General features: G+C 44.1%; 1 protein-coding gene across 1 annotated transcript; it reads right to left on the bottom strand.

Moving 5' to 3' along the window:
• Positions 1-1,493: 1,493 nt before the first annotated feature.
• snu13b (SNU13 homolog, small nuclear ribonucleoprotein b (U4/U6.U5)) lies at positions 1,494-9,192 on the bottom strand. The gene is made up of 3 exons (XM_072269179.1): positions 9,036-9,192; positions 5,049-5,169; positions 1,494-1,889 (listed from the first exon to the last, which is right to left on the bottom strand). The coding sequence occupies exons 1-3, from the start codon at positions 9,036-9,038 to the stop codon at positions 1,627-1,629; spliced, it is 387 nt and encodes a 128-aa protein (XP_072125280.1). The 5' UTR covers positions 9,039-9,192; the 3' UTR covers positions 1,494-1,626.
• Between the last annotated feature and the right edge of the window lie 1,883 nt (positions 9,193-11,075).

Genomic DNA, 11,075 nt, shown 5'->3' with positions numbered 1-11,075 from the left:
TGTGACTGTTATAGCTAACATGCTGAAGGTGATTGAAGACGAACACTGTTTCGTTTGGCTGTATTCATGTGTATGATTCACAATTAATCTTGAACTTGACTAGTGTGGAGGGGTGTATATTGCAAGGGCTGGAGATTTATAGTTACCTGTGTAAGCTGGAGTTTTCTTTGGGACAAGGTAAATTATATTCAAGAGGGCCAGCACAGTATTATAGCCATCAGTATAACATTGTTAAGAGTATGTTCTCCCTGTGACCCCATGGGTTCCCTCCCACAATTAACAGGCTCAATGGGGCCAGAAGGGCCTGTTACTGTACTGTATCTCTAAATTTAAAAATAAATAAAATTGAGGTCTATAAAGTGACTATAACTAGGAAATTTAATTGATGAAAGTCTGGTAAGTGAGAAAGGGTGGGTTTTTAGTTTTTTCTGTTATTAGAATGTAAGAAAGACTGGTTTTAGCACTCAAATGTGTATTTGGATTTTGCCAGTGGCAGTTCCTAGTCTAATAAACACAAATATTGCAGATGTTGAAACATAAAACCAGAACGTTAAGAGATGTGAGAGGTCAGGCAGCATCTGTGGAGAGAGAAACAGTTGTTTCATATTCTGACCCTTTGCCAGAACATTCTGATGGTCAATTCTACCAATTCTCACCACGGTAGTACAGTGCCAGCTTTAACGTCAGGATTCCATTCCCACCACAACACTGCAGCAGTTCAACTGATTTAGCCAGTGTTGAGCATCATGGGGTAGAGGATAAGGATGTGGGGCTGAGATCTGATCTGGCACAATCTTGTTGAATGATAGTACAGGCTCCAGAGGGCTGAATGGCCTTCTGATTCCCATACTTCAGCTGAAGTCAGTACTTTGCACACTAGGCAGTATGGTGGATCCCATTTAATCCGGGCAGCTGCTTATTGGAGACAAAAAAGAACAAAAACTAATTGAGAAAATAGCTGCGATTTCCTTCAGTTATTTGGGACACTACACCGTTTAATTGGGGCAGGAGACTGTTGCTGAGATTTCTAACTAGTGGCCATTGGACACTGCACTGTGCTTGGAGCAAACAGTTTGTAAAATGGCACCAGTTGCATGTGTTTATGTAATTCATTTGGGCAGAAAGACACAGATTCAAACTCAGTGTATTTTTTGATAATTTTGTTATTCATTTTAACTTAAGTCCATTATCTGCACTAGGTGCCTGTGCCTATTGTTCATTTACAATGAAACGACAGCAGCAAACATTGGATTAATTTCTCCACTGACAACTATTGGGAACTAATACAACTTTATAGTACTGTAGTGATAATGCTAGTGATTAATTTGTTCTCCATTTCAGTTAAATGCATAATTCATTACTCAGTTAAAGTTCCTTTTTTAATCCCTTCTTAACCATTTCCATGGAACTTCAGTTAGTAGGTTCAACTGGGCAGAAGTGTACTGGTCCCACATTAACTAGACTGCATTCTTTTTGAAAGATGAGTACAAGTCTTCTGATGAGCACTTTATTTAAGAAAACCAAAGAACATAAAAAATGCATACATTATCCTAGCACTACAATCTAGAGCCATTTAAGGACAGACACCACAATCAGTTCAGCTTTGAATACCCCACTTTCAGCAAGTCACACCAGGAGTCGTTCCACAGCCTGTTGCACAGACTGAATCTGAGGCTTCAGCTGCGAGCCTTCCTTTATGGTGACCGAAGATGCAATGACAGGCCGACACACTCCGCAAGCTCGCCCCAGAGCCTGCTTGGACCTTACAAAAACGTAAGGCACATTCTTGTCCTCACAGAGAAGGGGTAAATGAAGGATAATCTCCAGGGGCTCGGCATCCGCCGCCATCACGATAAACTCAGCAATTCCTCTGTTCAGTGTCTTGGTGGCTGGAAAGAAAGTGAATCAGATACATGGTGGTAAGGGCAGCTCTCACCATGTGTTCCCCCCACCCCATGTTAACCTCCCCAGTAGAAGACCATCTCTTCTATCATTTTGAGTTCACTGATTCCTCCCCTCTCCAGAATCTGTATCCAAGTGGGAGACAGATGGACAGATTTCACACACCACCCCATCCCATCTCCCACTGTGGGAGACACAGCTGCCACACCTTCCTCTTAACCAAAGTGTCCACTCCCCAGAGAACAGAACCAGAACACCCATCTGACCTACTCTGCTGGCTGCAATTCAGTAAAATCACCTACAGTCCACAACTCCCTTGCTTTAGCATATAGATATTAAGATTGAAATACTTGAGCATATAGACATTAAGAAAGAGGATGTGCTGGAGCTTTTGGAAAGCATCAAATTGGGTAAGTCACCAGGACTGGATGAGATGTACCCCAGGCTCCTGTGGGAGGTGAGGGAGGAGATTGCTGAGCATCTAGAGATGATCTTTGCATCATCAATGGGGACGGGAGAGGTTCCGGAGCATTGGAGGGTTGCAGATGTTGTTCCCTTATTCAAGAAAGGGAGTAGAGATAACCCAGAAAATTATAGACCAGCGAGTCTTACTTCAGTGATTGGTAAGTCGATGGAAGAGGCAGGATTTATGAACATTTGGAGAGGCATAATATGATTAAGAATAGTCAGCATGGCTTTGTCAAGGGCAGGTCATGCCTTACGAGCCTGATTGAATTTTTTGAGGATGTGACTAAACACATTAGAGCTGTAGATGTAGTGTATATGGATTTCAGCAAGGCATTTGATAAGGTGCCCCATGCAAGGCTTATTGAGAAAATAAGGAGGCATGGGATCCAAGGGGACATTGCTTTGTGGATCCAGAACTGGCTTGCCCACAGAAGGCAAAGAGTGGTTGTAGATGGGTCATATTCTGCATGGAGGTCAGTGACCAGTGGTGTGCCTCAGGGATCTGTTCTGGGACCCCCTGTCTTTATGATTTTTTATGAATGACCTGGATGAGGAAGTGGAGGGTTGGGTTAGTAAATTTGCTGATGACACAAAGGTTGGGGGTGTCGTGGATAGTGTGGAGGGCTGTCAGAGGTTACAGTGCGACATCAATAGGATGCAGAACTGGGCTGAGAAGTGGCAGTTGGAGTTCAACCCAGATACGTGTGAGGTGGTTCATTTTGGTAGATCAAATATGATGGCAAAAATATAGTATTCATGGTAAGATTCTTCACAGTGTGGAGGATCAGAGGGATCTTGGGGTCTGAGTCCATAGGACACTCAAAGCTGCTGCGCAGGTTGACTCTGTAGTTAAGAAGACATACGGTGCATTGGCCTTCATCAGTTGTGGGATTGTGTTTAAAGCCAAGAGGTAATGTTACAGCTATATAGGACCCTGGTCAGACCCCACTTGGAGTACTGTGCTCAGTTCTGGTCACCTCATTACAGGAAGGATATGGAAACTTTAGGATGCTGCCTGGATTGGGGAGCATGCCTTATGAGAATAGGTTGAGTGAACTGAGCCCCTTTTCTCCTTAGAGCAGTGGAGAATGAGAGGTGACCTGATAGAGGTGTAGAAGATGATGAGAGGCATTGATCATGTGGATAGTCAGAGGCTTTTTCCCAGGGCTGAAATGGCAAACACGAGGGGGGTACAGAGGAGATGTCAGGGTTAAGTTTTTTTTAAGCAGACAGTGGTGAGAGTGTGGAATGGGCTGCCAGCGATGGTGGTGGAGTGGATACGATAGGGTCTTTTAAGAGACTCTTGGATAGGTACATGGAGCTTAGAAAAATAGAGGGCTATGGGGAACCTTAAGTAATTTCTAAGCAAGTACATGTTCAGTACAGCATCTTGGGCTGATGGGCCTGTATTGTGCTGTAGGTTTTCTATGTTTCTGTTTCCATGGCAGGAAAAAGGTTGGTTTAAAAACTCAACACTGTAGTGGGCAGAACAGTAACATAACGGAGAGCTCAGTCGCTTTACAGTGCCAGCAACAAGGGTTCGATTCCCACCGCTGTTTGTATGTTCTCCCTGTGACCACGCGCGTTTCCTCCTGGTACTACGATTTCCTCCCACAGCGGTATGGATTAGAGTTAGTAAGTTGTGGATATGTTCTGTTGGCAACAGAAGCATGGCGACACTTCCGAGCTGCCCTCTCAGCAGTGTTTGCTAATCTGATTCGACAAAATCTATTTCACAGTACGTTTCCATGTATTGTACATATGAAAAGTAAAGCTTATCTTTATCTGAGCAAATGTTAAAAGATGTCTTCAGAGACACGAGAGGCTGCAGGGCGCAGGAACCTGGAGTGAAAACAGACCGGTGATGATCTAAGTCACAGGGAAAGGACTTTATTCCCTGGAGCACAGGAAAATGAGGGGAGATTTGATAGAGGCAGACAAAATTATGAGGGGTATTGTTAGGATAAACGCAAGCAGGCATTTTCCACTGAGGCTGGGTGAGACAACTAGAGGTCGTGGGTTAAGATTAAATATTTAAGGGGCACCTGAGAGAGAATTTCTTCACTCAGAAGGTGGTGCGCACAATGAGAAGATGTCATGGATGCAGGTTCAATCTCAACGTTTATTTATTTAAACATACTGTAAGTACACGGACGGGAGGAGTGTGGAGGGCTTTGGTCGATGGGGCTATTTAGACCCTCAGTTTAGCGTGCCCGTTTCTGTGAGTTCAGCACTCTAGGGGCACCATGGCGGTGCAGCGGTTAGCACAACACGATTACAGCTCAGGGAGCTGGAAGTCAATTCCAACATTGTCTGTAAGAGTTTGGTCGTTCTTCCCATGGAGTGCATGAGTTTCCTCCCACACTCGTACGGGTTAGCAGGTTAACTGGTCATTGTAAATTGTCCTGTGATTAGGCTAGGGTTATAGGTTGCCGTGTGGTGCAGCTCTTGGAGCAGAAGGGCCTGTTCCCTGCTGTATCCTTATCCAGGCAGCATCCCTGCAGAAAATGACAGTCAACATTTCCAGTGGAGCCCCTTTATTAGTACCCAGACGTCTTCACCTGTGTTAAACCCATTTTCCCTCCCGATTACCATTAAACACTGTAGAAAGTAACACCTTAAATTCTGAGTGGACACTTGCCTCCCCTCCAATATCACACCCCGGAAACCAAAAGTACCTTCATTGGCTCCCTTGCGAAGCTGCTTGTAGTTGGTTGCTTGCTGAACAAGATCTAAGATGGTCTTTGTCAGCTGAGCGTCAGCAAGGGGGTAAGCCTTTGGATTAACGTCCTGCTCTGTCTGCAATACAGAGAACAACAGTGTGTATTTGGAAAGCCCGGCATTTAATCATCCTCACAAAAAGGTATTTTAAAATTTCAAAGTATCAATTCCATTGGAAGAACCAAGCTAAACTGCATACAGCCCAATCCCTAAAATCACAGGTTTTCAAGATTGTTCATTGCCATTCTTCAATACACGAGTGTAAAAGAGAATGAAATGAACGTTGTCTTCAAAGCAGCAATACAATCTTCAGCGATTGTTCAGAATTGGATTTGGTTTTCAGTAACAGAAAATGATCCACAATTGAGTAAGCTGACTGACAGCCTGCTGTGGAACATCAATGCCCCTGAACAAAAGATCCTCAAAAGTAGTGGACACAGCCCAGTCATCACCCCACCATTGAGCACATCTACATGGAGCATTGTCTCAGGACAGCAGAATCCATCACCAGGGACCCACACCACCAGCCAGGTCATGCTCTCTTCTTGTTGCTGCCATCAGGAATGGGGTACAGGAGCCTCAGGACTCACATCATCAGGTTCAAGAACAGTTATTACCCCTCAACCATCCTGAACTAAAGGGGATAACTTCACTTGCCTTCATTGAAATGCTCCCACAACCAATGGACTCACTGTCAACTACTCTTCATCTCATGTTCTTGATATTACTTGTATATTATTATTATTTTCCTTTCTTTCTGTACTTGCACAGTTGTTTTCTGCACTCTGGTTGAGCACCCAAGTTCACGGTCTTTCATTGATTCTGTTATGGTTGTTATTCTATAGATTTACTGAGTGTGCTCACAAGAAAATGAATCTCATGGTTGTATATGTACTTTGATTTTAGATCTATTTATGCAATGATAAATTGAGAGAATAAAGCTGTGTGCCAAGTGAAACCCAGGAAGGATAGTCACAGTGCACTCTGTAGCACAGAGGGACCCGCGGGCAGTGGGCCATCGGGAGATGGTTTTCGGGACACCGCCCTTCATCAGTCAGGACAGTGATTACCGGAGTTGGGAGTTTAAGTTGTAGCTGTACTGGATGATTTATAGATAGTTGACAGCTAGCGTCCCTTTTCCAAGATGCTAGCTGCCAACTATCTATAAATCATCCAGTACAGCTACAATTTAAACTCCCAACTCCAGCACAATACTGTACTGTAATATTCTATGTTGGTGAAGTTTGGGAAATTGTGTTCAGCTTTGCTATAGGAAAGGTGATAGTGAACTGGAAAGAGTGCAGAAAAGATTAACAAAATATTGCTAGAACATGGGGGACTGAATTATAGGACAGGACATTTTCCTTTGACTTTAAGGGGTGACTTTATAGAGGTGTATAAAGGTACAAAAAGATATACAAGTCCACAATCCCTTATCCGAAATCCTTGGGGCCAGTTGCATTTTGGAATTCAGAATTTTTCGGATTTCAGAAAATTAATAATTATATTGATAATTAACCTGTCTCAGTGCAGGAGGACTTTGGGACCTGGGGGAGCTCTAGACCAATGCACATCCTCCCGTATACTTTAAATCATCTCTAGGTTACTTATAATACCGAATACAATGTAAATGCTATGTAAATAGTTGTTATAATGTATTGTTTAGGGAATAATGACAAGGAAAGTCTGTACGTGCTCAAACACCGGGTGCTGGAGAGAGAACGTCCGGGTTTTCCCAATCCGCGCTCTTTTTGACTTATTGGAGTAAATGTAGAACGTAAATACTGTAGGACATATACAGGTTCAAACTAAGCTAAAAATTCTACAGGTACCTGATGGGCCAGGAACAGGATTCTCAAGTTATGAAGCAGCACTACGACAGACGACATTTTTAAAGACTTCTTCAAGTGTCATCTGTCTCATTAACATAGGTTTATGTCTAAGCAATCTCTCTTTAACTGAGTAAACTGCCATAATCTCATTGTTACCCATAGGGGTATCTGCAGCTCTTTTTGACATTTTCACAGTGAAATTAAACACAAAGTCAACAGTGAACACAAAATATCAGCGAACAGCAAATGCACGTGTAACCAGTATGAGCGCTGAGCCACAACTGACGTCTGGCGGCCATGTTAGTGCTGCCACGTCACACCTGAGTGACGTCAGCTGTTGGTGCGCTGAACAAGCCTTGTTACGACACGCTCCACACTCCACGGAAAAAACTTTGCTTTTCGGATAAGGGACTGTGGACCTGTAGTATAATTGCATTGGGTTGGCAAATTAAAAAACTCTGGTTTTCGGATAAGGGACTGTAGACCTGTAGTATAATTGCATTGGGTTGGCAAATTAAAAAACTTTGGTTTTCGGATTTCAAAGGGTCTGTGGACCTGTAGTATAATTGCATTGGGTTGGCAAATTAAGAACATGAGAGCGAACTTTCTTTTCTTCACACAAAGTAGACGTATTACTAAAGTACATATATATCAACCTATGCTACTTTGAGATTCATCTTCTTGCCGACATTCACAGTACATAGATAAAAACACAAGGGAATCTGTGAAAAACTGCACATGACAGACCACCAATGTAGAAAAGAGTAAACTTTGCAAATACATAAAGAATAAATAGTAATAAATAAAAAGCAATAAATATCAAACATGAGATGAAGAGTTCTTGAAAGTGTGTCAATAGTTCAGTGTTGGGCTGAGTTATCTCCTCTGCTTCAAAAGCCTGTATTGACTGGCTGCATCACAGACCGGTATGGAAACAGCAATACCCTTGAATGGAAAATCCTACAGAAATTAGTGGATGAGGCCCAGTACATCATGGGTAAGGCCTTTACCACCATTGAGCACGTCTACACTAAGCACTGTTGCAGGAAAGCAGCATCCATCACCAGGGACCACTCCCCTCCCACCCAGGACATGCTCCTTCCTCGCTGCTGCCATCAGGAAGGTGGTACAGGGATCCACAGGACTCACACCACTGGGTTCCCTCAGTTACTACCCGTCTGGCTGCTGAATCAGTGGGGATAACTTCACTTGCCCCATCACTGAAATGTTCCCACCACCTATGGACTCACTTTCAAGGACTCTTCAACTCAGGTTCTTGACATTTATTTTTTTTTCTCTCTTTTGTATTAGCAGAGTTTGTTGTCTTTTGAACACTGGTCGTCTGCCCTGTTGGTGTGGTCTTCCATGAAATCTATTATGGATAATGGATTTATTGATTATGGCCACGAGAAAATGAATCTCAGGGTAGTATATGGTGACACATATATACTTTGAACTTCTGTTGGTTGAGTTCCTGAACCTGGTAACACATGAATAGGAAAAGTTTACAAGGCTTGAAGCAAACAGATCTTGAACGGAAACCACAGGAATTCTGCAGATGCTGGAAATTCAAGCAACACACATCAAAGTTGCTGGTGAACGCAGCAGGCCAGGCAGCATCTCTAAGAAGAGGTGCAGTCGACGTTTCAGGCCGAGACCCTTCGTCAGGACTTGAACGGCATGGTAAATGGGGCCGAAGGGCCTGTTTCCGGGTTATGAACATACTGAAACCAGCAAGGAGCATCTGCAGGAGGGGCTGCTGCCGTGGGTGGGGGGGAGGGGGGAGAAGAGTTTTGCTTCCCCTCCTAGGTGCCACGTGACTGATCTCACCCCCCCCCCCCGGACCGGGTCGAGACAACACCCCACCGCGCACGCGCGCCTCCCGCCCGACCTGACAGGGACAATTCCTCCGAGCCGAGCCGACCCGCAAGGGACAACTCCTCCGGGACACCGCACCGCCCGGCAGACCCGGTAGCATCAGACACTCCCCCACTGCATCCCAGGCCGGTGAGGAGGTGCCGGCCGCCCCGACACGCGGCTGCGTCACCGCGAGCCTGAGGCCCTCGTGTGGCCCCGATTCCCATGCCCGCCTCATGGCCTGCTCCCGCTCACCATCGTCTTGGCGATTCGATTCGCTCTGCCGCTGTCACTGCCACCGGATTCCCCACCGTCCCCTCAGCTGCTGCTTCACGGAGGACACGAGCTGTTCCCGCTCCGTCTGACCACGGCCACTGTTCACCCCGCCAATGATAGGCACCTCGGGTAAGAGGTCACTTCCTGTAGGTGAGTGGGTGGGGAGCCAGAGCGCCACCTCCGCCCGGCTGAATCAATTACAGTCAAAGGCGGGTTTATCGGCGTGTTCAACATCGTTCCATGTCCTTCCAGTCCTCAAGTGTAAACGAGAGCGAAATCATTGTGACTCCGGATCCGATATGCAGTAAGATACAGAACACCAATAATAATTAAAAACAATAAATAAACAAGATAGCTTATATACTTAGACTTTTTGTATGCTCAACTACATACATACTCAGGTCCTAACTTGTCCAACCTCTCCTTAAAACTCAGTCCTCAAGTTCTGGCAACATCCTTACCAATTTTTTCTGCACTCTTTCCAGCTTAATGACATTGGGGACATTGCCTCAAGATTCAGGGGAGAAGATTTAGGGTGGAGATGAGGAGAAACTGCTTTTCCCAGAGAGTGGCGAATCTGTGGAATTCTCTATCCAGGGAAGCAGTTGAGGTTTCTTCACCAAATATATTTAAGGTACAGTTAGATAGATTTTTACATAGTAGGGGAATTAAGGGTATGGGGAAAAGGCAGGTAGATGGAGCTGACAGATCAGCCATGATCTTATTGAATGGTGGGGCAGGCTCGATGAGCCAGATGGCCGACTCCTGTGCCTATTTCTTATGTTCTTATATGATACCTTTCCTATAGCAGAGCCTAACTGAACGCATCTCAGCAGCACCTTGTACAACCACATCATGACCTCCCAACTTTTATACTCAGTACCCTGACAAATGAAGGCCAGAAGAGCCAAAACCCTTCTTCGACTATTTATCCCTCTCCATTGATGTTGCCTGATCTCTGAGTTCCTCCAATATTTTGTATGTTTTGCTCTGGATTTCCTGTATCTGCGAAATCTCCTGTGTTTACCACCATGACTCCACTGTTAGGGAACCATGTACCTGAAACTCCAGGTCCATCTGTCTACAACGTTCCCCAGGCCCTGCCATTGCTACCTTCATTTGACATTCTAAAATGCAATGTCTCATAATTATTTGAATTAAACTTCAGAAGTATTAAGTTGTATGCTCCTTCACATTGAAATAAGAACATGGTGCTGAATGTTTTGAAAATAAATCCTGCTGGAAATGTTCAGTGAATGCAACTGCAATAGCAAATGGAGAAACGAGCTAGTGTTTCAGACCCATTGGGATTTCACTCCACACCTGTGATGTGCCATCTAAAGGTTCTATTGTGAACTGATTTCTGCTTTAATGAAACTTTATGGATGTAAGAGTAGATCATCATTCAACAAAATAATGGCTGATCTACCTTAAATTTTATTTTGCTGCCTTATCTCCAAATTAATTCTCAGAAATGTATTGATCTGTTTTGTATGAATTCTGTGAATCTGCAGCCCTGTGGAGTAGTATTTACAAATATTTACATAATTTGAGTCTTAAATAGCTCCCACACTCATCCTATGAGACTGCAAGCCCAAAATTTTGTTGTACACTGCGTCTACCTCAGCAAATCTCTTAATTATTAGTATGTCCCCATTCCTCTAGTCTTTGGATAATAACTCAGGCAACTTCTGACAAGATATTTTCAGCCTGATGATTCTCCCATGGATCTGCCCTAACCTGATCAGCATTCCCATTCTGCGCTATATAAATGCTACTTACAAATGATTTACTCTCTAACAACTGGTTCCATAAAATTTGTGAAGGATACTTTGTGTGTGTGGCCATACCAAGTTCAGGGGCAGTTATTAACCCTCAACCATTAGTCTCCTGAACCAGTGGGGGTAACTTCACTGGCTCCATCACTGAACTGTTCCAACAACCTATGGATTCACTTTAAAGGGCTCTTCATCTCGTATTCTCTATATGTTTTGATTATTTATTTATTATTGCTATTAC

Source organism: Mobula birostris, chromosome 9 (genome assembly GCF_030028105.1).
Source record: "Mobula birostris isolate sMobBir1 chromosome 9, sMobBir1.hap1, whole genome shotgun sequence".
Classification (NCBI taxonomy): domain Eukaryota; kingdom Metazoa; phylum Chordata; class Chondrichthyes; order Myliobatiformes; family Myliobatidae; genus Mobula; species Mobula birostris.
This window is presented reverse-complemented; position numbering and strand designations above follow the sequence as displayed.

Bases quoted from the DNA above. Each gene is read 5' to 3' on its own strand.
- snu13b (XM_072269179.1), bottom strand. The intron at 1,890-5,048 runs GTACTTTTGGTT...CTTTCTTTCCAG, and splicing joins TCGCAAGGGAGCCAATGAAG to CCACCAAGACACTGAACAGA.